Source organism: Protopterus annectens, chromosome 16.part0 (assembly GCF_019279795.1).
Source record: "Protopterus annectens isolate FY-2018-M chromosome 16.part0, PAN1.0, whole genome shotgun sequence".
Classification (NCBI taxonomy): Eukaryota; Metazoa; Chordata; order Ceratodontiformes; family Protopteridae; genus Protopterus; species Protopterus annectens.
In genome coordinates this window covers 330,886,064-330,911,139 of record NC_056750.1, presented here as the reverse complement: position 1 = coordinate 330,911,139, position 25,076 = coordinate 330,886,064, and the positions used below count along the sequence as shown (strand labels likewise).

At 38.0% G+C, this 25,076-nt stretch overlaps 1 protein-coding gene across 3 annotated transcripts in view; it reads left to right on the top strand.

Annotated features, from left to right (window-relative positions):
* The window catches only part of CARD9 (caspase recruitment domain family member 9), a 706,605-nt gene that overhangs the window by 271,794 nt on the left and 409,735 nt on the right, over window positions 1-25,076 (top strand). For all 3 annotated transcript variants that reach the window (XM_044058722.1, XM_044058720.1, XM_044058723.1), the window contains one exon: window positions 11,577-11,714. In XM_044058722.1, coding sequence (XP_043914657.1) covers window positions 11,577-11,714 — 138 coding nt within the window. The remainder of the gene's footprint in view (window positions 1-11,576; window positions 11,715-25,076) is intronic.

Sequence of the window (25,076 nt, the reverse complement as noted above, 5' to 3'; positions counted from 1 at the left end):
TTTGTAATAATTTTCTCAGTAGAGAGTACCCTGAAAAGGTTGTCATGAATTTGTTTAGTATTGTTAGTGATATAAGAAAACAGAGTTCTAATTTTTGTAATAAAAACAAAAGCAAAAACACAGAGTTCAGAACCTCTATGCAGATTAGCAACAGTGTTGATGCTGCTGCTATTAAAACTATTATCAAAAGTAATTGGAAGATTATCCAAAGTTTCCCTGAAATTAAGGACAAAGTGGGAGATCAGCCTGTGTTTGTTTTTAAAAGGGGGAAGAGTTTTAAAAACTTTTTTCAAGTCAAGCTTAGCAAACCAAATGAAATTTAAAAATAAAAATAAGCTAGGTATGTTCAAAAGTTTTAATTGTAATTTATATGATTATTTATATGTAGAGTATAATGATTTTATTGTAAATGGTTTTAAGGTCAAAGTGAATGGGAGCTTCACATGTAAAACCAAATATGTAGTTTATTTGGTTATGTGTAAGTCTTTTCCCTCTTTTATGTAGGTCACAATGTTAGGGAGCTTTCTAAATATATTTATGAACACAAACTGCTGTTGAGAAGGGAGATGAAAGAAATGCTTTAGCTAAACATTATAAATTAGGATTGTGTCAGGTTTGTTTTAGATTTTTAGTGCTTGAAGGGATAGTTAATTTTGATAGATGTTTTGATGCAGAAGAAGAACTGGGTTGGTGTGAATATTTATGTCAGGTACAACTGAATGCCTGTTATCCTCCTTGCCTTAATAATAGAGAAGATTTTGTAGCTTATTTGAGAAGAAAAGATTGAAACATTGATTTTTAACTGTATTAATGTGTTTTATTTTTTATGGTCATATGACCTGTTCTTGATCATGTGATTAATTTATACTATTTAAATTTGTTTTATGTGAAGCATTACTCAGTCTGAAGAAGTCTGTATTTAAGACACAAGCACTCACTTTTAATGCTGTGCTGCAGTTTTTCTATTAAACATTTTTTGTTTTCTTTGCTGTCTTTTTAATTTAGTTTATTTTTGTTTAGTTAGTATGGTTCACTGTATTTTTTTGGATTTCTTATCAATCTTATTTTACCCCCCCCCCAAAAAAAAATAATGCAAAGATTATTTTTTGAACATGTTTAATGGATTTTTTTGTTATTCTTATATTTAATATTGCACATATGCTTATAGATACATTCCTTAAGCTTCCTTTTGGTTTTACTGATATAGTAGCAAGAACACTACTCTCACATAGCTAAGTCAGCTAAACCCATAGAATTGCATGTACAATGAAAGGAGAGTTTTATAATAACATTATTAACAGACAATGAATCTGTAACCAAAATATAATCACATTGTGAACAGAATCCACGTTTAAAAATACCCCACATTTTACCAGAAAAAATGGGTTAAGATGTTCCACACTTTTGTAAAAATCCTTACATATTTTCCTCCTTCTAAAAACACCATGTGGTTTATGTCCTATTGTTTTAATAATGGCATCATAATGGGAAAAAAGTCCACTTTCTTTCCAGATGTTTGTAATTGACTGATAATCCGTATTGAAAGTCATAACCAGTTCTTTATGATCTTGTTGGCCAGGGTCAGATTTCAAGAGAGAGCTGTTCTATTGCATCTCAATCAACTTCGAAAGCTATCCATTTGCCAGTTCAAAACTACTCTTCATTCTTGCAACATGGAACCTCTCTGTTTTCTATTAAAAAGCTTTTCCCATAGAACAAAGAGTTTCAGGAGACTGTAGAGCAGGGTTTATAGAATACCTCTTCCTATTTTGTTTAATTTAATTTTGACTGTAGTGTGTCTGTGTGTTGTGTTTTACTTTTTTGATGCACAATACCTATTAGTTCCATGTATATTTGGGATTCTCAAAATTAATAAATGTGTGGAGGATCCCCCTTTGAGGCCTGTTGTCAATTTTGGAAATTCAAAACACATCCTCTGGTGAAATATATTGACATCAAACTGAAACATGTGTTGGAACCATTTATTCACTTATGCAAAGACTCTTGGGACTTTTTAAACAAGTTGAAGATGGTTACCTATTTAGATGAAGTAACACTTGTCACCATCAATGTTATTAATTTATTCAGTGTCATTTCCCACAATCTTGAGCTTGAGTGGTTGACTTGGCAGATCAAATGGAATGCTTATAATTATCCAGGGTTAAAAGAGATGGCCTCCATTGCTAGTGTTTTAAAACTTAGATCTAATGATATTTGATTGATGTGCTGGTATATTTATGGTATCTTATACATTGGGGGGTTGTTTGATTTGTTTCATTTTTTTCTATTTTTCTATTTTTGTATATATGTCATGAGATGTAATTAGGATTCTTTTATGAGCTAATATCCTATTTTTATTCAATATGCATATGAGATGGCATGGTGTTGTTGATTGGGTGGATTTTTGCATGTGATCTTGACCGATGCTTTTAAATTTATTTTGTACCTTGATTCTATTAGTTCTGATGAAGTCCTGAATTTGTTTGGATGAAAACACTTTACTTCAATTATTAAAGTTTTATTTGTTTTTACAAAGTGTCATGTGTTGCTCTGGTGGTGGTCCCTGTTGATTCATATTTTTTGAGTGGAGAAATAGAAGAAAATTTAGATGAGAAAAAAATAATAAAGGGGACATACAAGATGGATCTGAAATAAGCCATGGAAAAGACATAAATTGGGAGGTAGTAAAAGAAAAAGTAAAAGAAAAAAGAAGAATCCTATTTGTAATAGGGTCAAATACAGAAAATGAAAATCTAAAGGGTTAAGTACAATAGAAAAAAGAAAGGAAATGGATGAAAAATAAGACATGCAGCTAATGGTTGAGGTTTGTTATAATGGTTAAGGTCACAGACACAAGGTGCAGTATTTGATTTTCAAATTTGGGAGGGAAATTGGCTAGCCTTTGAATAGCCTATTGAGAAAGCTATCCTAGTAATTAACTATCAGCTTATGAAACCATGTATCTAAGGAAAAGGAAAAAGGAAAATTTTAGTGTGCTTTCTATACATGTAAATAGTATTAAGAATATGGGACTTTGGAATGGTGTAACACGTGTGATAAAGATATTACTATATTAGAAGACATAACATTTTTAACAAATTAAGAAAGATTGCAAACAGAGACACTATGGGGAGGAAATATAATCTGGAATTTGGGAAATGAGAAATATTATTGAATAGACATTATGTAGAATATAGTAAAGATATTAGATGTAACTTTAGCAAAAATGGGAAGATTAATCATTGTAGATTTAAAATGGAAAGAACAAGTACATAGAATTGCAACATTATATGCTTATATTAATTGTAAAGAAAGTGGAAGCTTATTTCATCAGATTTTATACTATGTAGTGATAAATATGAATATTATAACAACAGGAGAATTTAATTGTGATTTAAGAGGCAAGTGAAAAGATAGGAAATAATGCAAGAAAATGTTAGAAGTTATAAGATGTGGCAATTTAAAACTTTGGGACAAAAATCCATGGACTTACAGAAGGGGTATGTATAAAACTGAATCAGATTAGTTTACAGTTTCAAAAAAGTTAGTTATAGGAGAAGGGGGGTAGTTGGAACAGGAATTTCTGATCATCCTGGAGTATAGCTAGAGACAAATAAAAAGAAAAAATATAAAAATGGGCAAATGAATAAAAAGGATAAATGAGAAAGCATAGGATAAATAAGGAAAGAGATTATTAATACAGTAATGGAAAGATCATATTATTATGAGAACATTTTATAAAAATTGGTCTGAATGGTGGATGATATTTAAAGAAAAATAGAAAAACTGTTTTTAAAGTGTGGCAATATTATGTGAGAAAACTACAGAAAGGAAAATATAAAAGAACATAGAAGAATGCATAGGAAAATTTAGGAGATAATAATAGAAAGCACTTTGACAAAGAAAAAGAACTATATGAAAGGAATCAAGAAAAAATACAAGAACAGTTATATAAGCAAAGATATTTTTGCAAGGAAAAAGAGAAAAAGTATTGAATTACTTAAGCAGGTTAGCAAAGGAAGATGGTAATGTAATGAGAGAAATAAAAAATGTAAAAGGAGAAATAGTACAATATGCGCAAGAAATGTTTAAAGAAAAAATAGGTAGAGAAAAAACATGGAAAGTAAAAAAGTTAAGAAAACGAGAATAAAGAATTGGAAAAGGAAATGTCTTTAAATGAGCTAGATAAAATATTAGGACAAGTAAATATAGATTTGCCTGCAGGACCAGATGGAATAGGATATGAAATTTATAAAAATTAAAGGATTTGCAAAAAAATATATTTAAAGCTTTTGAATGAATAGTTAAATGAAGGTTTTATGTATAAATAATTATGTAGTGGAATACTCAAATTCATATGGAAAAAGTAAGATAGAAGACAATTAAAAACTGGAGACCAATAGTATTGAATAGTAATGATTATAATATCTTTATGAAAGTAATACAAAAGAGATTTGAGACTAAAATGGAAAATATTATGGGGGATACTGTATATAGTATAAAGGGAAGGGCTGTCAAAAAATCTTAATCATATTTAGAGAAATTTTGAATGATATTATGAATAGAAATAAAGAAGAAAAATGTATTATAGGAGACCTTAATAAGGTAGTTGACACAACTGGATATGAAATCTTACATGTAATAATGAAAGAATATAAGTGAGAAAATTAGGAAATTATGTATGTCAGCATATAGTAATAATAAAGTAAAAATACTTGTAAATGTCTGGTTAAGCCAGCAAGTACATATGAAGAGTGGTGTAAGACAAGGATGTCCAATGAGTTGTATACTCTTTGCATTAGTTATGAATGTGATAGTATGTGAATAAATTGCAAAATGAAGGAGGCTGGGTATATAACACTTGAAGAGTTAAGAATTCCAGTTCTGTTAACATGTGCAGATGACATTATAATAGTTGCAAAAAACAAAATTTGGACAAAAGAATAATTTTTACAGATTAGTGTCTAGAGGTGATAGGGATGGCTTTAAATAAAGAGAAAAGTAAAGGTTTAGGTGATGTAGTAAAGATGGGGGTATATATTTTACAATGAATGAAATGTCTGGGTTAGATATAAAATATGGGAATAAAGATATGTAGAATTCAATGGAAAAAAGTAATAGAATAAATAAAATAAACCTGCCTTTTTCTGAAGAACTTCTAAATTATCATTTAGAAAAAGTGTATTTGATAAATTCAATACTGATGGGAAAATAGCATACTTAACAAGTGTATTTACTTTGCCAACATTATTTGAAAAGGAATTATTGCAGATATTTTTTTCATTTATGTGGGAGTTCTAGAATAAACCCAGTAAAAAGATGTGTTTGTATGTAAATGAAAAAAGCAGAGGTTTAACCCAGTGGTATCTGCTAGTTCATTAAATCTGTACAAAGTGTCAAAGTGGATAATTGAAAAAGTTGAGATATTAGTAGTAAAATTATATAAATATACACGTGATAAATTTTGGGGTATGGTAAAAAACAGTAAAAGAGAAAAAGTGTGCATAAACACCCTGTTCTACTCTTGGCTGCTGCGTGTCCCCTGCCTCAGCGTGTTCACCTCCTAGTAGTTTCCATAGCCTTCTCCAGCCTTTGTGCTACATCTATTCTCCTATCTGGGTCCTGCTGGTCATCAAAGAGAGTAAGCCTCTCCCTAAAGGAACTTCATACCTCATCCCAAGGAAAGAACCAAACTACTCCCTGCCTTATCTTTTTTTCACCTCCAAAAGGGACTCCAGAAATTTCCATAGCCTTCTCCAGCCTTTGTGCTACATCTATTCTCCTATCCGGGTTCTGCTGGTCATCAAAGAGAGTAAGCCTCTCCCTAAAGGAACTTCATACCTCATCCCAAGGAAAGAACCAAACTACTCCCTGCCTTATCCTTTTTTCCTCCTCCAAAAGGGACTCCAGAAAGTATGTGTGTTTGTAACTTGCTTGCCTTAATAATTACTGAATAACTGACTGTACCTTATCCCTACTAGGTGGTTCGTGCACGCACCCCATCAGGACAGCCAGCAGCCAAACCCTCCTAATAGTGCCCCCCACTTACTCCTTATCCCACTTTTTTTGCCAAACATTTCCTCCCTCTTTTTTCTTCCCTGGCTTGGGAACGCCCACTGTGGTCAGTGCTGCAGACATAGATTTGTCCACTAGATGGCAGACTGTACACAATTCTAATATCCCCTTTAGCTGTACTTATTTCCACCACCTTGACTATACTGCTGTAGCCTGGTGTTCGTAGTCCATTATCTCCCTACATCTCCTTATCCTGCTCCCTGTCACCCACCACTACAGCTGCCTTTCCCCACTCCTGCATACTTTCTTCTCTGATTCTACTTTTCTACTCCACTGATTGTTTCTCTTCTGAGCTTGGAATCTTCCTTCCTTGGCTCTTCCTGCTCCGTTGACCCTGTGGGCTCACTCCGCTCCCCTACCCTGCCCCCAATTCTCACCCGCCCCAGTACATCTACATTTATAGCTCAATAACGACTCCCACACAAACCCCTCCCATCAAACTAAGTCCCTCCTTCCCTCTACACCCTATCACTATCCTACACCTATTGTCTTACACAAACCCACTGCCTACTACTTGTATCACCCTCCACCCTTCTATATCCCTGTGAATACACCCTCACACATTCCATTCTAATCCTCTCCTCTCAAACTTATTAACCATCTCTCTTACACCAACCCACCATCCACTACTTGTATCCCCCTCCACCCTACTATATCCCCGTGAATACACCCTCACACATTCCATTCTAATCCTCTCCTCTCAAACATATTAACCACCTCTGTTCCTACACATCCCTCTTACTCAACTCACACTCTGTCTCCCACCATGCAAACAAAACCTGCCTATGCTCTACTACCCTTATTTCTAAGCCTAATCCTCTTCTGCTTACTCTACCTTAATAGTCTCCCACAGTTTCAGCACTCCCCTGCCTTTCACACAACTGCAATTTCCATTAAAAAAGACTTTCCCTCTACAACCCAAGCCTCCCCCCACCTCTACAAACATAATGAATCTTTTCTATTTCAAATGAAGCTCTTCCTTACTCCTAGTAAACTACTTCCCATACCCTCCAATCTCACCTCATTAGGTTCCAATATCTACACCTATGACCCATTTGAACATAGATACCTATCCATACTCTACTCAAAATGTATCACCCTCCTCCTCCGTTCTGGAGACATACACCCTAACCCAGGGTCTTCACACAACTCCACCTCTAAACCATATTCACATAGCTCTCCCCTGCACCACAAATCTCTTCTCCTTGCCACACTTAATGCCAGGAGCCTTTGTAATAAAATACCTTCCTTTCATACCTGGATCTCTCATAACAAACCTGATATTCTCTCTATCACAGAAACCTGACTAAAACCACACATAAATGACACCGAAATGATGCCCCCTAACTATAAACTTATAAGAAGTGGCAGACCCTAAAAGAAAGGTGGAGGAGTAGCCTTACTCTTCTCCTCCTCCTTAACAGTAACACCATATACTAAGCCCATACCCTCATTTGACACTGCCAAACTAACCCTCACCCTTCTCAAAGTAAATAATAATAAATCTTTATGCATTGCCTCCCTGTACATACCACCTGGTAACAATATCCCTATACTGGAAGATGTTCTTGCCTGGTTCAACTCCAACATAAACAATGAGACAGTAATCCTAGGAAATGTCAATATAAACTGGTCTTCCACTGACTCATCTACCCGTTCTCAAAGCATCAACCTATATCAATTCACACAGCTAATCAAAACCCCTACTAGACCAAATAAAGATTACACCACAGGTAGCATCCTTGACTGGATACTAGTCTCCCACCCAAACCGAGTTTCTGATAGTACTACTCTCGCAGACTCCCTTAGTGACCATCTCCCTGCCTACATACGCCATTCCCCCTCCACCCTCCTCTTTCAGCACAGACACATTACCACCCGCAACATGCAAAACTTCAACCCCCTAATTTTCTCTAATGCCTTAAAACAGATAGTCTGGAACCCTCTAAAGTCCTTCCCTTTAGATGCCGCAGTCTCACATTTCAATAGACTTTTCACTGATATACTTAACCACTTTGCCCCCAGTAGAACCAAAAGACTTAGATCCAAAACAGCCCCATGGCTAACTAAAGACACAAAATTACTTATGCATCACCAAGATAAAATCTGGAAATACTATAAAAAAATGCAAAAATTCCCAACTCTCTTGCCGAATACAAGCAACTGCAAAATCAAGTAAAAAACCAAATAGACACTGACCGCAAATCCTACTACCTTAAAATTCAAAATGATCATAAAACCAACCCCAGAAAATTTTGGAATAGTATTTCAACAATATTATCCCCAGGCAAAAAAGATAACCCTTGCTCTGACCCAGACACACCAGACCTCCATCTAGCTACCCAATTCAACTCCTTTTTCATTGACTCCATAGGCAAACTCACCTCTTCTTTCCCTAACAACATCCCCCCCAACTTAACTGATACCAAAAACTTAACATTCAAGAACCCTAAGTCCTCCCCTTTTACTGTCAAATCCATTCCTACCCACACTATAAAAAAGCTCCTACAAAAGTTAAAACCTTTCTCTAATGCCCCAGATGACATTCTATCCAACTTTCTCCAACTAGCTGTTGATAGCATCCTAATCAATCGCTCCATTCAGGAGTCCTATGTACCACACCTCTGGAAAAAAGCCTTAATCATCCCCCTCCATAAAGGAGGTACAAACTGTTCAATCTCCAACTTTCGCTCTATTGCTATCCTATCCCCTAGCTCTAAGATACTTGAAAAATGTATTCACCTCCAACTATTATCCTACCTACTGGACAACCAACTACTAACTCCTACCCAACATGGGTTTAGACCAGGACATAGCACCACCACTGCCCTTCTTTCCTTCCTCGAAATCATTAACTCTGCTCGTGACTCTGGGAACATAGTTTCTATGCTCCTCCTCAACTTATCCAAAGCTTTTGACACTGTCTCTCATGAGCTTCTACTTTCTAAACTCTCCCATCTTAATCTCTCCTCCTCTTCTATCAAAAGGTTCTCCAGCTATCTCTCAGCCAGGGAACAAGCTGTAAAATGGAACTACTGCACTTCCTCTTTCCTTCACACCCCAACAGGTGAACCCAAGGCTCTATTTTGGGTCCTTTACTATTTAACATTTCCATCAATGATTCCACCAAAAGATCCCCAATGCTAAACTGGTGCAATACGCAGATGATTCCACTATCATCTGTTCAGCCAAAACTATTCCCTTACTAATAAACCTACTCAAGAGGCCTTCTCCTCCACTGAGTCCTGGATGCTTGACAATCATCTAGCCCTAAATGCCTCCAAATCCAAAATAATAATCTTTACCCCTTCTAGACATACTGCTGTTGACAAAGCATCCTTCTCTATACTTAGCCTAAACAAAACATCTATTGAAATTGTTCCCCATACAAAACTTCTGGGCGTCCTTATCGATGACCAGCTAAAATTTGACATCCACCTACAAACCAGTATTAAAAAGACTCATCAAAAACTTGGAATGCTTTATTGACACAGACACAACTTTTCTCTGTCTTCTAGACAACTCCTATCTACCACCTACCTCCTACCCTCTCTTTTGTATGGAGCTCCACTACTCTCTAACCTCCAATCATCCCTAAAATCTAAACTTTCCTCATGCTATAACAAAATTTCAAAATTTGCCACAGGATCCAAATCCTCTACTCACCATTGCAACTCCCTGCATGCTCTAAATTGGTTGGAACTCCCATGCTATCTAAATTTCATTCAACTAACTACAGCACACAAGCTAATTTTTAAACCTTCTAACTGTCCATCACTCTCCTCTTCCCTAAAACTTCACCAGCCACATAGAACACTTAGATTCTCAAATCAGAACCTCTTAGAACTTTACAAGCCTTTACACACACCAGGCAACTTCTACTATCATTCTCCCTTGCCAGATTATGGAAATCTCTTCCCCCTTACATTAGAACCACCCCAAACCTACTGTCCTTTAAAACCCTACACCACTCTCACCTCTACTCCCTCTGGGAGTGCTCCTGTACCCATCCTACCCAGATTCCTGACACCTATCCTTATTCTATTCTACACAAATCTCTGCCACAGCTTCAATTCCTCTCTCTAAAATTCCTTTGCCTAAATACATGTATTGTATTAAATGAACATAAATTTATTGTTTTTGCAAATATCTTATAAGTGATTGACTCAGCTCATACATTTCAAGATATGTAAAATCTTCTCTTGCTGTATATTGAATGTTAAACTGTTGCTCTTATATGCTGCACTAATACATTGTATATTGTCTTTCTGTCTGGAGCTTTTCTCCTCGGGCCTCCATTGAAAACGGGCTACCTTGGCCCAATGGATTTTCCCGGTTAACAAACTGAAATAAAATGAAAAATAAAATAAAATAAATGAAGAATGTAAATTTTACCAAGAAAACATGTTTTTGTGGAAAATAAAAAATAAAGATTATATAGATAAAGAAAGAAAAGTATGGTATAATAATGATAAAATATTGGTATGTAAAACCATGTAAAAATCTTGATGAAACAATTAAGGCTATAAAAATAATAAACAAATGTAATCAGAAGGTAGAATATTAAAATCTTTTATAGAGACTGGTAATAGATAAATTGCCAGCAAAAGGAAACATGCCATGTAAAAAGAAAAGTGATAGAATATATTTACATTGTCAAGAAGAAGAAACTACAGAACATGTGTTTTTGAAATGTAAAAGAGTAAAAACGTTATGGGAAAAACTATGTAAGGAAGATTTTTTTGAATGCATAAAAGAAGTGGATAAAATAAACATAGATATGATTAAATATGTGTATTATAAGATAATAAGTAAAGAATATGTTAAAAGAATAGATAGAAAGTTATTTTATGTTATATTGGTTATATGGAATTAGAGCATAAATGAAATTATGTTTAATGGTAAATGGATTTTAGCAAAAATATTAAGTAAAACCAGAGGGTGGTTATGGAAAAAGGAATGGGGATCTCATTGGGATGAAAGTTTAGTATAATTGTAAAGGAAATTATGAATATGTATAAACATATTTGTACATTTGTAAATATTTGTAAATATGTAAATACTGTGTAAATAAGAGTTCCTTCTGTGTATAAAAAAGGACCCCTACTCTTTTTATAGGTGCCATGGGATCTTTTACATCCACCTGAGCTACCACCAATTCAAGTAGATGGGGCCTCAGTTTAGCATCTCATCTGAAGGATGAGACATTCAGGAGCACAGCACCTCTTTTATTTTGCACTGCACTACAGTGTCAACAGTCCATCTACCAGCTAGTGGATAGAACCCATAGCCTTCTTCACCAAAGGCGAGTGTGCTACCTGTTACATAATAAAACATATTATGAACATGAAGCAATTATGACAATGAAAGATACAGAATGCAAGAAGAGAGAGTTTTTTTCAGGGGTCTTAAAGCACATTTTTTCTTGAAATGTCATTTAAACATCATAGCTTATATATTAGTCTAGAACCCCAAATTAGCATTTTTTTCTTTATTTGCAGGGGTTTTGTTGGACCTCCTACAGAGGAGAGGACATAGGGGTTACGAGGCTTTCATGGAGAGTTTGGAACTTTACTACCCTGAATTGTACAAGAGGATAACTGGACAGGAGCCTGCCAGGGTCTTTTCTACAATCATAGGTAAGTAGTAGAATTTTCAATAAGTCTGACATCTTAAATTTATATAATCAGATTATTTGGTGAAGAAATGTCACTTTCAGGCATAATTGTTTTACTTTATGATGATGTTATATGAGTGAAAACATGAGTCTGTGAAATGACTTAGTGCATTGCTTCACAAAATCATAAACCTTTGTTCTTCTAGGCCAGTAATGCCACTAAAACAAAACATAATCACAAAAATTGCCATCTGCTGTATAAATATTTCATTTATTAAAAAAAAAAAAAACACTGTATAAAATGTCAGCTTTCATTTAAAAATGGTTAAAATATTTTGGATAGTTATTGCAACCATAACATTCTTATGTTTTCTACAGTCATCGGTTCATCAATCCTCATTAGATCAAAAGCTAAGAAATCAAATTGTTATGAAATAAGCACTATGTAGGAAAATGACTTTTGGAATAATTAATTCTAAGCTTGCTGTTCTACTGCTCTGGTACACCGGTACTCTATTATTTTTTACTTTGAGGCCATCCTGTCATGGGAAAATTGTGAGATGAATATGGACGAAGAACAATTGCTCAACTCAAAAAAATAAATAAATAAAAATAAATAAATAAATAAATAATGTTTTCCTCCTAAGGAATGTTTCATTCAGCAAAACGCAGTCTTGCTTTCACAACACTCAGTGCATCAGATCTGGTAAACAGCTGAGATGACATTTCTGAAGCACATGAATGCTGTAGATCCTGAATGTTCACTGTATTCAAGTTCACAGAGCTTACAACATCCAATGAATTAGTAATCCAAAGCTTGGTCTCATGAGGAAACATTTTACAAGTTTTGGTTACTCTCTTATATTTCATTTCAGTTGTGCATACACAATGAACAGACCAGAACATGATGCAAGAAATGAAATACAATACAAATTAGATTTTTCAAAAAGTTAAAACTATTAAAAGCTTATATAGTTTTCACCAGTTTTCACCCATTTAAAATGATACTTCTTACAATCAGAACACTAGTGTACAAAGATGATGTATTACAAATGTGCATACATTAACACAATTCTACAGGCTAGCAATTGATTTACTATATATATGATCATAGCAATATGAAACATTATAACAAAAACCTCTAAACACAAAATTACACTCCCAAATAATTGCTTCAACAATCAGCAGTTTAAAATATTGTTTTTGCCTGCATCACAATCTCTACATACAACATCTCCAAGGTTACATAAATATGAAGAAAACGGAAGTAAAAAAAATAATTTCCTCTTTTTCATGACCCACAGTCTGAAAGGAAAGCTCATCATCTGTTATAAAGGAACTTGTGGTGTACTTAACTATCAGCAACACAAAATGTAACAATGTTAGCGTTATGATGTTTTAAAACATGATAAAAGATTTAACTATAATGCTCCCCTGGGAGTTTCTACACAGTTTGTTTACTGGATTTTAAATGAACAATTGTGAATTTTGATTTTTACATATTCAGCTTGTTTCATTATTGTCAAAACAGAAACAGGTTGTAGGTTATAGTTAGTTAGACAAATAAAACAAACATTTAAATATGATCTTAAGAATTATTAAATATGCTGTACTGTTGTTACAGTGATGCACATGATATTTAAAACATATGTGGTAGCTACGATCAGCAAAATGTGTAGTATAACAATAAGTGATGTTGTCGGTGTGGTATATTGAAGATTTACCCATGGTTAGCGTAGTTTAATCACGAGGGCAAAGCTCGAGTGATTAAATAAAGCCAAACATGGGTAAATTTAAATATACCACAACCACAGAGTCAGTTATTGCTGTTATGACACTATTTAAGAAAAAAAATACTTTTCTTAAATAATGTCTTTGTATAACGGCGCATTACTGTTCTTCTGTGGCTGGTGGTATACTGCTTCCTTTTGTTGATGTACTGCTCATGCGTGTGGGACTTGCATTCCCATGCATACCCAGTACATCAATGCTTTAAAACGGAAGCAACGGAGAAAAGAAAGTCTCCGTTGCTCCGTTTTTGTTTTCTTTTCTTTTTTTTTTTTAATTAAAAAAAAAAAATTTAGGGCAGTTTAGGGGGAGGAGAGAGACAGCATGGAAGAAATACATGGGATATCAGGTACGTGTGTTTAATTTTAAATAATGTACATGATTTCCCTAGAATTTTGTCCAAGCTGCCTCTCTGGTATGTCTGGAGTTGGGGCTAAAGATTTTATTTTTATTTTTTAAGAAATAAAAATAAAATTTAAACAATTTACCAACGGAAAGAAGTCCGAGTGACTGGACCTTTTTCCATTGGTATATTGTGGGTTTTACAACGGGCACGCTAGTTGGGCTGGCCAATCAACATGCTCCTTTTTGAATGCTAATGGCCAGTCATTGTATAATAGGTTATTTAACATAATAATACCACTAGGTGACCATGTTTCATTCCATACACATAGGGTAGGATTGTCAGGCTAGGCACCTGTGTTTTATCCCATACATGTAGGGTAGGGTAGGGTTGTCAGGTTAGGCACCTATGTTTTAGCCCATACATGTAGGGTAGGCTTGTCAAGCTAGGTGACTGTTTTTCATCCCATGCATATAGGGTAGGATTGTCAGACTAGGAGACCATATTTCAACCTGTACATGTATGGTAAGATTGTCAGACTAGGTGATGGTATTTCAATCCTTACACTTAGGACATGATTATCAGACTAGATGACCGTGTTTCATCCTGTGCGCTTAGGGTAGAATTGTCAGACTAGTGACAAAGGAGCTTCTGATGTACTAAATTATGTGCAACACAAAATGTAGTATTATCTTTTATGATGTTTTAAGACATGATAAAAGACTCCACTGTAATGCTCCCCTGGCAGTTTTTACGCAGTTTGTTCACTGGATTTTATCACAGGATCATAGGATCATAGGAAGGTACTAGGCTAATGGCCCTGGGGCCTTTCCAAGCCTAGCCAAGAGTTTATCCCCAAAAAAGAAACCTCAGTCAGCTCCTGTCACCCCTGTCAGTGACGGACACAAATGGAACCCCTGGGACAAATTTGTGGTTTCCCAGCCACTCATCATGATTGTGTTTGAAGAGGGTCCTTGAAGTACTCTGTTTGATGTGTATGGGAAGTCTATTCCAAAGACAGGCAGCCTCTGGGAGACAAACTTGTCTCTCCAGCAGGTTTTGTTGATGTCACATATTAGATTCAGGCCTTGTGAGCTGGTAATGCACGAGGAGTTAGACTTGCAGATAGGGAGCATCTCTAGTAGGGCAGGGTCCAAGATTGCCTTGTAGGTGAGACACAGATCACGCATGAGCAATCTGTATCATACCAAGTAGAGTGATAGTGATTTGAGCCTGTTCACATAGGACAGGTGTTGGAGGCCATGGATTCTCTCTGTGATGTATTTCTGTGGCATTTCCAGTTGTTGCAGATGTTTGGAGAGGTACATACCAAACAGCGCATTATACTCAATTATTGGTCTAATGAGGGATGAGTATAGAGATGTAATAACCTCCTTTTTTCTGGATGCAATCCCTTTACTTATGAGATGAACCAAAGTAAAAGGCTTTTCTGACCACTGCTGGTGCATGACAGTCAAATGTGAGATTGTTGTCAACCTGAGTATCCAGTCTCTCACCAGAGGTTGTGTACTTAGGGGGTTGTCATTGATGTGGTAATCAGCAGGGGCTGTGTTTTTGCGAATGGTATGATGATACATTTTTTTGCATTTAACTTGAGGACATGACTTTGGCACCAGTCATTAGTTGCTGTGAGACCCTCTTGCAGTATGTTAACCTAATTTGGGGAGTCAATGACAGTACCCAATTTACAGTCATCCACAAACTTGGTAAGCCACAGATCTTTTGTCTTTGCCTGTACATCTGAGAAGTAGATGCCAAACAGTAGGGGTCCCAAGACAGATCCCTGGGGAACTCCACTAATGACAGGTCTGCTATCAGAGGTGGAGGCTATTTTGACCTTGCAGGTCCTGTTGGTGAGCCAGTAAGCCATCCACCTGATGAGATAGGGATTTACACCAAGTTGTGTTAGCTTTTCGATGATGTCCGAGTGGAGGATTGTGTCAAAGGCCTTGCCAAGTCAAAGGTAGCTGTATGCACTGACTTTCCCTCATCCAGGACTTTGGTAACAGTCTTGAAGAAGTCAACCAGGTTCAACAAGCAAGATCTGCCCTTGATGAATCTGAACTGGGTGGTTTCAAGTGCTTGGAGATTGCTTATGTCATTGTTTATGAGATCCATAATAATGTGCTCCATGGCTTTACAGATCCGACTTGTCAAGCTAATGGGGTGATAGTTTTCAGGGTCAGTAGTGGCACCACCTTTGTGCAAGGGGATGATAATGGCAGTTCTCCTCTCTGCTGGAATGAAACATATACTAAGGCTGTGGTTGAATAGGGTGCTCAATGGCGAAGCTAGTTCTTGCTGGAGATGGTGCAGAATACAGCCTGGAATACTGTCAAGTCCCATGGAAGCTGTGTTCTTTGCCTTGGATAGGGCTTTTAACACTTGAGCTACAGAGATGTGAGATGCGGGACAAGTATCAGGGATGTCAAAAGGGGCTTTGGGGGGGGCAGGGGGTGGAGCTTGTGCTGAACCTGGGCTTTGCCATGGAGCTTCCTGACGTAACTAAAGAAGGCTTTGTGGTTTCCCTTTGTTTCAGAGGCTAGTTTCAATTCATAATTGGCTTTGAAGGTTTTCACTAGTGATCTAATATGCTTGTTGAGGCTAAGGAAGGAGTTTTTCCAATTGGGAATTTGTTCCTTTTTACCCTTGGACAACAGTTTCTTCCTTTTGTTGTAAAGCCTGTTGATAGAGGATGTCCACCAGACAGGTTTGTGTTTCCTTGAGGAGCAGGTTTTAGTTCTGTTGGATATGGCTGAGTCCATGCAGTTGTACAGGTGCTTGTATGCTGCACTGGCACACGGTTCAACATAGTTGTCTGCATCCTCTGAGAGGGGTGGTGGTGGTGTGAAGGTACTGATACCCTCCCTTAGGAGGTTGTAGTCAGCTTTTAAGCCTGATTATGGCTGGGGGGGGGGAATAGAAACTTCGAATGAGACAGACCAATGATCTGATCTCACCAGGGAAGAAAATACTATGGGAGTGGTGCAGGGGTCACCCAAGTTGGTGAGAACCAAGTCCAAAATGTTATCTCCCCTTGTGGGGGATGAGAAGAGCTGGTCTAGTGTGTTAGATTTGATGAAGTCAAGAAATCATTGGGTGAGTGCATTAGTGCAGGAATAGTTCACCCAGTCTGTGGTGGGGTAGTTGAAGTCACGAAGGATCAGGGTGTTAGGGGGTACCATGATGGAGTCAAGCAGATCCAGGTAGGAGGAGTGGGTGTCCTGAGTCATGGATGGGGGGGGGTCTATAGCTGGATATAATTTAGATGGATATCTTGCCACCTGTCAGTTGCACCTGGAGTAGTTTGAGTGTGTTATGCTGGCAAACAAGTCTGGAGGTGTGCCTGTTCTTAATGAAGATAGAGATGTCAGCATCTTCCAGTGCGAAGAGAGCCTGTAGTGAGTGCATTTTCAGGTTAAGGCTCCTAGTGTTAAGCAGGAGGACCTTCAATTTGCTTTTTGACAGATCTTTTATGTTGGAAGATTTGTCTTTGGCGAATTGACTACAAAAGGCACAATGGGTGAGGCAAAAGCCTTGACCAGGATCTGGAATCCCAGGGGTGACAGATGGAGGCCATCTCTGGCAAAGCATCAAGGCTTGTCAATCATGTCATCCCAGGTAGACAGATACTGGATCCCCTTGGATTGACACCAGAAACTAAGTCAATTGTTGAAGTCAATTATTTTTTGTTGGCATTGTAGTATCATTCTTGGTGAAGGTAGGATGCTGCTTAGGGCTAAGGTCATACCTGCCTGGGAAATGTACTCTGAGAGCTCAATCATGTCTCTCTTCATATAGTCCAGGAGGTACATCACAAGTCAGTCACAACTACATGGACAGTGACAGAGTCATACTTGTACTTGTTGTGGAGAGACTTAAGTGCATGTGTGATGTGGCGGATTCGGGCACCAGACAGACAACTAACCATGACTTTGTTGAGACTGGTGAGAGGGACATCAGTGTGTCTCACAACTGAGTTGCCAATGACTAGTATGTTTGGTTTATTGTTATGCCTTGTGGGCTGTGTTGGTTTAAAAGATTTAACTATATTGCTCCCCTGGGAGTTTCTACACAGTTTGTTTACTGGATTTTAAATGAACAATTGTGAATTTTGATTTTTACATATTCAGCTTGTTTCATTAATGTCAAAACAGAAACAGGTTGTAGGTTATAGTAAGTTAGACAAATAAAACAAACATTTAAATATGATCTTAAGAATTATTAAATATGCTGTACTGTTGTTACAGTGATGCACATGATATTTAAAACATATGTGGTAGCTACGATCAGCAAAATCTGTAGTATAACAATAACTGATGTTGTCGGTGTGGTATATTGAAGATTTACCTATGGTTAGCGTAGTTTAATCACGAGGGCAAAGCTCAAGTGATTAAATAAGCCAAACATGGGTAAATTTAAATATACCACAACCACGGAGTCAGTTATTGCTGTTATGACACTATTTAAGAAAAAAAATACTTTTCTTAAATAATGTCTTTGCATAACGGCGCATTACTGTTCTTCTGTGGCTGGTGGTATACTGCTTCCTTTTGTTGATGTACTGCTCATGCGTGTGGGACTTGCATTCCCATGCATACCCAGTACATCAATGCTTTAAAACGGAAGCAACGGAGAAAAGAAAGTCTCCGTTGCTCCGTTTTTGTTTTCTTTTCTTTTTTAATTAAAAAAAAAAAAATTTAGGGCAGTTTAGGGGGAGGAGAGAGACAGCATGGAAGAAATACATGGGATATCAGGTACATGTGTTTAATTTTAAATAATGTACATGATTTCCCTAGAATTTTGTCCAAGCTGCCTCTCTGGTATGTCTGGAGTTGGGGCTAAAGATTTTATTTTTATTTTTTAAGAAATAAAAATAAAATTTAAACAATATACCAACGGAAAGAAGTCCGAGTGATTGGACCTTTTTCCATTGGTATATTGTGGGTTTTACAACGGGCACGCTAGTTGGGCTGGCCAATCAACATGCTCGTTTTTGAATGCTAATGGCCAGTCATTGTATAATAGGTTATTTAACATAATAATACCACTAGGTGACCATGTTTCATTCCATACACATAGGGTAGGATTGTCAGGCTAGGCACCTGTGTTTTATCCCATACATGTAGGGTAGGGTAGGGTTGTCAGGTTAGGCACCTATGTTTTAGCCCATACATGTAGGGTAGGCTTGTCAAGCTAGGTGACTGTTTTTCATCCCATGCATATAGGGTAGGATTGTCAGACTAGGAGACCATATTTCAACCTGTACATGTATGGTAAGATTGTCAGACTAGGTGATGGTATTTCAATCCTTACACTTAGGACATGATTATCAGACTAGATGACCGTGTTTCATCCTGTGCGCTTAGGGTAGAATTGTCAGACTAGTGACAAAGGAGCTTCTGATGTACTAAATTATGTGCAACACAAAATGTAGTATTATCTTTTATGATGTTTTAAGACATGATAAAAGACGCCACTGTAATGCTCCCCTGGCAGTTTTTACGCAGTTTGTTCACTGGATTTTATCACAGGATCATAGGATCATAGGAAGGTACTAGGCTAATGGCCCTGGGGCCTTTCCAAGCCTAGCCAAGAGTTTATCCCCAAAAAAGAAACCTCAGTCAGCTCCTGTCACCCCTGTCAGTGACGGACACAAATGGAACCCCTGGGACAAATTTGTGGTTTCCCAGCCACTCATCATGATTGTGTTTGAAGAGGGTCCTTGAAGTACTCTGTTTGATGTGTATGGGAAGTCTATTCCAAAGACAGGCAGCCTCTGGGAGACAAACTTGTCTCTCCAGCAGGTTTTGTTGATGTCACATATTAGATTCAGGCCTTGTGAGCTGGTAATGCACGAGGAGTTAGACTTGCAGATAGGGAGCATCTCTAGTAGGGCAGGGTCCAAGATTGCCTTGTAGGTGAGACACAGATCACGCATGAGCAATCTGTATCATACCAAGTAGAGTGATAGTGATTTGAGCCTGTTCACATAGGACAGGTGTTGGAGGCCATGGATTCTCTCTGTGATGTATTTCTGTGGCATTTCCAGTTGTTGCAGATGTTTGGAGAGGTACATACCAAACAGCGCATTATACTCAATTATTGGTCTAATGAGGGATGAGTATAGAGATGTAATAACCTCCTTTTTTCTGGATGCAATCCCTTTACTTATGAGATGAACCAAAGTAAAAGGCTTTTCTGACCACTGCTGGTGCATGACAGTCAAATGTGAGATTGTTGTCAACCTGAGTATCCAGTCTCTCACCAGAGGTTGTGTACTTAGGGGGTTGTCATTGATGTGGTAATCAGCAGGGGCTGTGTTTTTGCGAATGGTATGATGATACATTTTTTTGCATTTAACTTGAGGACATGACTTTGGCACCAGTCATTAGTTGCTGTGAGACCCTCTTGCAGTATGTTAACCTAATTTGGGGAGTCAATGACAGTACCCAATTTACAGTCATCCACAAACTTGGTAAGCCACAGATCTTTTGTCTTTGCCTGTACATCTGAGAAGTAGATGCCAAACAGTAGGCGTCCCAAGACAGATCCCTGGGGAACTCCACTAATGACAGGTCTGCTATCAGAGGTGGAGGCATGTATTTTGACCTTGCAGGTCCTGTTGGTGAGCCAGTAAGCCATCCACCTGATGAGATAGGGATTTACACCAAATTGTGTTAGCTTTTCGATGATGTCCGAGTGGAGGATTGTGTCAAAGGCCTTGCCAAGTCAAAGGTAGCTGTATGCACTGACTTTCCCTCATCTAGGACTTTGGTAACAGTCTTGAAGAAGTCAACCAGGTTCAACAAGCAAGATCTGCCCTTGATGAATCTGAACTAGGTGGTTTCAAGTGCTTGGAGATTGCTTATGTCATTGTTTATGAGATCCATAATAATGTGCTCCATGGCTTTACAGATCCGACTTGTCAAGCTAATGGGGTGATAGTTTTCAGGGTCAGTAGTGGCACCACCTTTGTGCAAGGGGATGATAATGGCAGTTCTCCTCTCTGCTGGAATGAAACATATACTAAGGCTGTGGTTGAATAGGGTGCTCAATGGCGAAGCTAGTTCTTGCTGGAGATGGTGCAGAATACAGCCTGGAATACTGTCAAGTCCCATGGAAGCTGTGTTCTTTGCCTTGGATAGGGCTTTTAACACTTGAGCTACAGAGATGTGAGATGCGGGACAAGTATCAGGGATGTCAAAAGGGCCTTTGGGGGGGCAGGGGGTGGAGCTTGTGCTGAACCTGGGCTTTGCCATGGAGCTTCCTGACGTAACTAAAGAAGGCTTTGTGGTTTCCCTTTGTTTCAGAGGCTAGTTTCAATTCATAATTGGCTTTGAAGGTTTTCACTAGTGATCTAATATGCTTGTTGAGGCTAAGGAAGGAGTTTTTCCAATTGGGAATTTGTTCCTTTTTACCCTTGGACAACAGTTTCTTCCTTTTGTTGTAAAGCCTGTTGATAGAGGATGTCCACCAGACAGGTTTGTGTTTCCTTGAGGAGCAGGTTTTAGTTCTGTTGGATATGGCTGAGTCCATGCAGTTGTACAGGTGCTTGTATGCTACACTGGCACACGGTTCAACATAGTTGTCTGCATCCTCTGAGAGGAGTGGTGGTGTGAAGGTACTGATACCCTCCCTTAGGAGGTTGTAGTCAGCTTTTGAGAAGTTTTTAAGCCTGATTATGGCTGGGGGGGGGGGATAGAAACTTCGAATGAGACAGACCAATGATCTGATCTCACCAGTGAAGAAAATACTATGGGAGTGGTGCAGGGGTCACCCAAGTTGGTGAGAACCAAGTCCAAAATGTTATCTCCCCTTGTGGGGGATGAGAAGAGCTGGTCTAGTGTGTTAGATTTGATGAAGTCAAGAAATCATTGGGTGAGTGCATTAGTGCAGGAATAGTTCACCCAGTCTGTGGTGGGGTAGTTGAAGTCACGAAGGATCAGGGTGTTAGGGGGTACCATGATGGAGTCAAGCAGATCCAGGTAGGAGGAGTGGGTGTCCTGAGTCATGGATGGGGGGGGTCTATAGCTGGATATAACTTAGATGGATGTCTTGCCACCTGTCAGTTGCACCTGGAGTAGTTTGAGTGTGTTATGCTGGCAAACAAGTCTGGAGGTGTGCCTGTTCTTAATGAAGATTAATATGTCAACATCTTCCAGTGCGAAGAGAGCCTGTAGTGAGTGCATTTTCAGGTTAAGGCTCCTAGTGTTAAGCAGGATGACCTTCAATTTGCTTTTTGACAGATCTTTTACGTTGGAAGATTTGTCTTTGGCGAATTGCCTACAAAAGGCACAATGGGTGAGGCAAAAGCCTTGACCAGGATCTGGAATCCCAGGGGTGACAGATGGAGGCCATCTCTGGCAAAGCATCAAGGCTTGTCAATCATGTCATCCCAGGTAGACAGATACTGGATCCCCTTGGATTGACACCAGAAACTTAGTCAATTGTTGAAGTCAATTATTTTTTGTTGGCATTGTAGTATCATTCTTGGTGAAGGTAGGATGCTGCTTAGGGCTAAGGTCATACCTGCCTGGGAAATGTACTCTGAGAGCTCAATCATGTCTCTCTTCATATAGTCCAGGAGGTACATCACAAGTCAGTCACAACTACATGGACAGTGACAGAGTCATACTTGTACTTGTTGTGGAGAGACTTAAGTGCATGTGTGATGTGGCGGATTCGGGCACCAGACAGACAACTAACCATGACCTTGTTGAGACTGGTGAGAGGGACATTGGTGTGTCTCACAACTGAGTTGCCAATGACTAGTATGTTTGGTTTATTGTTATGCCTTGTGGGCTGTGTTGGTTTAACGTTTTGCCTTATGGGCTGTGTTTGTGAGACACTGGTGTGTTGTCTGCTGTATGTGATGTGTTTGGTGTTGTGTGTGAAATATTTGTGAGTGTGTTTTGGAGGTCTCTGCTGTTTAGGTAAGTTTTTACTGAGGACCTCTGCATAGTTGGGTGTGTGTTGTACTTAGCTATGTGATGTGAGTGGTGTGGTGTTTGTGCTGGCAATCTCCTCTTTGTCAGGAGTACTGACTGTGGCATGAAAGAGCATGAATTCCAGGTTACTGATGTAGATGTATTTCTCACAAGTAGAGGAATTATGTACTCGAAGAAGAGGGCTGTCAGTAAACATGAGGCAGTTGCTACACTGTCTTCCTATGCCCATGTCGACCATGCTGGCAGGAGAAACTGATGGGAATTGTCCAGGCATAGTGTTCTGAATACGTGGGCAGACTTATGGAGACAGGATTTTGATAAGGGATTGTCCACAAGAGTTTAGACAACAACAAAAAAATGTCTTAAATGTAAAGTAACTGGCCCGAAAGCTAAGTGCTAAAACCAAAACTAAGATGCTTAGAATAGCAGATAAATTTAATCAGGCTACTAACAAGCAGTCACAAATGCAGTAGAATAAAAGCACTTGAACACTTAAGAGCATGCAGCAAAGCAGAAATAAGGTAATAAAGTAGGAAGAACATAATTACAGTAAAAGCAGCTGAATAAAGTGTATTTTTTTAGGAAGAGTGGGAAGAAACAGAAGATAGTTGAAGATTAAGAAACTAAGGGGGTTGACCTTCCCAAATGCTCTCTCTGTACTCAGCAGACTGAACTGATGAGATGAGACTGGAAGGAGTGTCCAAAATCAAAGAAGCAAGGGTAGTCCTTCCCAAATGATCTCACTGTACTCAACTGAGAGAGCAAATGAGATGGGTATCAAATTTACAGCAGGGGCAGGCAATTCCAAAGCCACCAAGTTTAAGAGTAAAAGAACACTTGGGTGGGAAAAACTAGCAAAATGCAGACAGACAGGCCAGCAATAAACAATGAAGCAAATAAATCAATACAGTACAGTTTTGTTAACTATCACTGAAGCAGATTAACTGCAAAAAAGTATACTTATATCAGCTTGGTATAACCAGATGGTTATAGAATCAAATACAGCCAGGTAATTAGCTCTACTATATCAGCTCTGCTGAGCACAAATTCACAGAAATGCAAGTCTTTGTACGAGAAATACAGAGAAAATAGACCCTCAGGCAATCAGATAAACATAGAGGTGTTGGCCAGTAGCTAACACCTTGGGTGGACTGACTCCACAGTATTCAACCCCCACCGTGAAACTAGCTAGTGAACTAACCCTGAGAAGCAAAATGTAGACAGACAGAGGCCAGCAATAAACAATGAAGCAAATAAATAAATAAATGCAGTACAGTTTTGTTAAATGACAACAATTGTGAATTTTGATTTTCACATATCCAACTTCCTTAATGGCATAACAGAAACAGGTGGTAGGTTATGGTAAGTTATGTACACCAAGGGCAGAATTTTCAGACTAGGTAACCGATTTAATAGTATACATTAGGGTAGGATGGTTGCATCAGTCTTGGACACAACTTGTATCCAGAGGTAACTTGTGTCGAGATTTCTGCTTGGAATGAATAAATCTTATTTGCATTTACCACAAAATAAATTAGGGACAAAGAATGTTACATTCAATGTATCCATGCCATCTTGCTATAAAAGTGTATTTGCAATTGTTTGAATATTCTGTTTAGGCTCTACTCTGGAGGTCCCATGTGAAGACATCTTAGAAAGCCTCTGCGTGCAGTCAAGGAACTCCAGGTCACAGCTGTCTCAAGAAGACTGCTAAAAGCTTCATTACATAAAGAATGTTTGACAGTTCATTATGACCCTTTCTGCTCAGATTTAGACAGAGGCTACTATAACATGAGAAAATCTATATTAATTACATCTGATATGGATGGAGGAGGTGCAGTTTTCATGATGATGCTGACCGTTGAGATGTTGTTAGGATAGATGCAAGGCCTAGATGTAATCTTTGTGTATGACTTTTGAAAATCTTGTCTGTAGCATAACTGACTATACTAATATCTTTACTGACTTCAAATATAAGACCCTCTTTACATTGTTTTTGGCTTAATAAGCTTTGCCATGTAACATGTTCTTTAAGAAAACATCTGTTGCCAACCATAAACCTTTAAAATAAAGTATTTACCTTATCTTTTGCTTCTAAAATACACACTTTTGTTAGTATGTAAGACACCTTTGAAACATGTATCAGCTTGGCATCCACATGGTGTAGAGAGTTTGGACCTGACTGTACTTCAGATGACTAGTGCAGAAGGTGTTAGCATTAAATAATGGGAGTGAACATCTGATGACATTGTGGCCATTCCAAGGGACGGTGTTGGTAGAG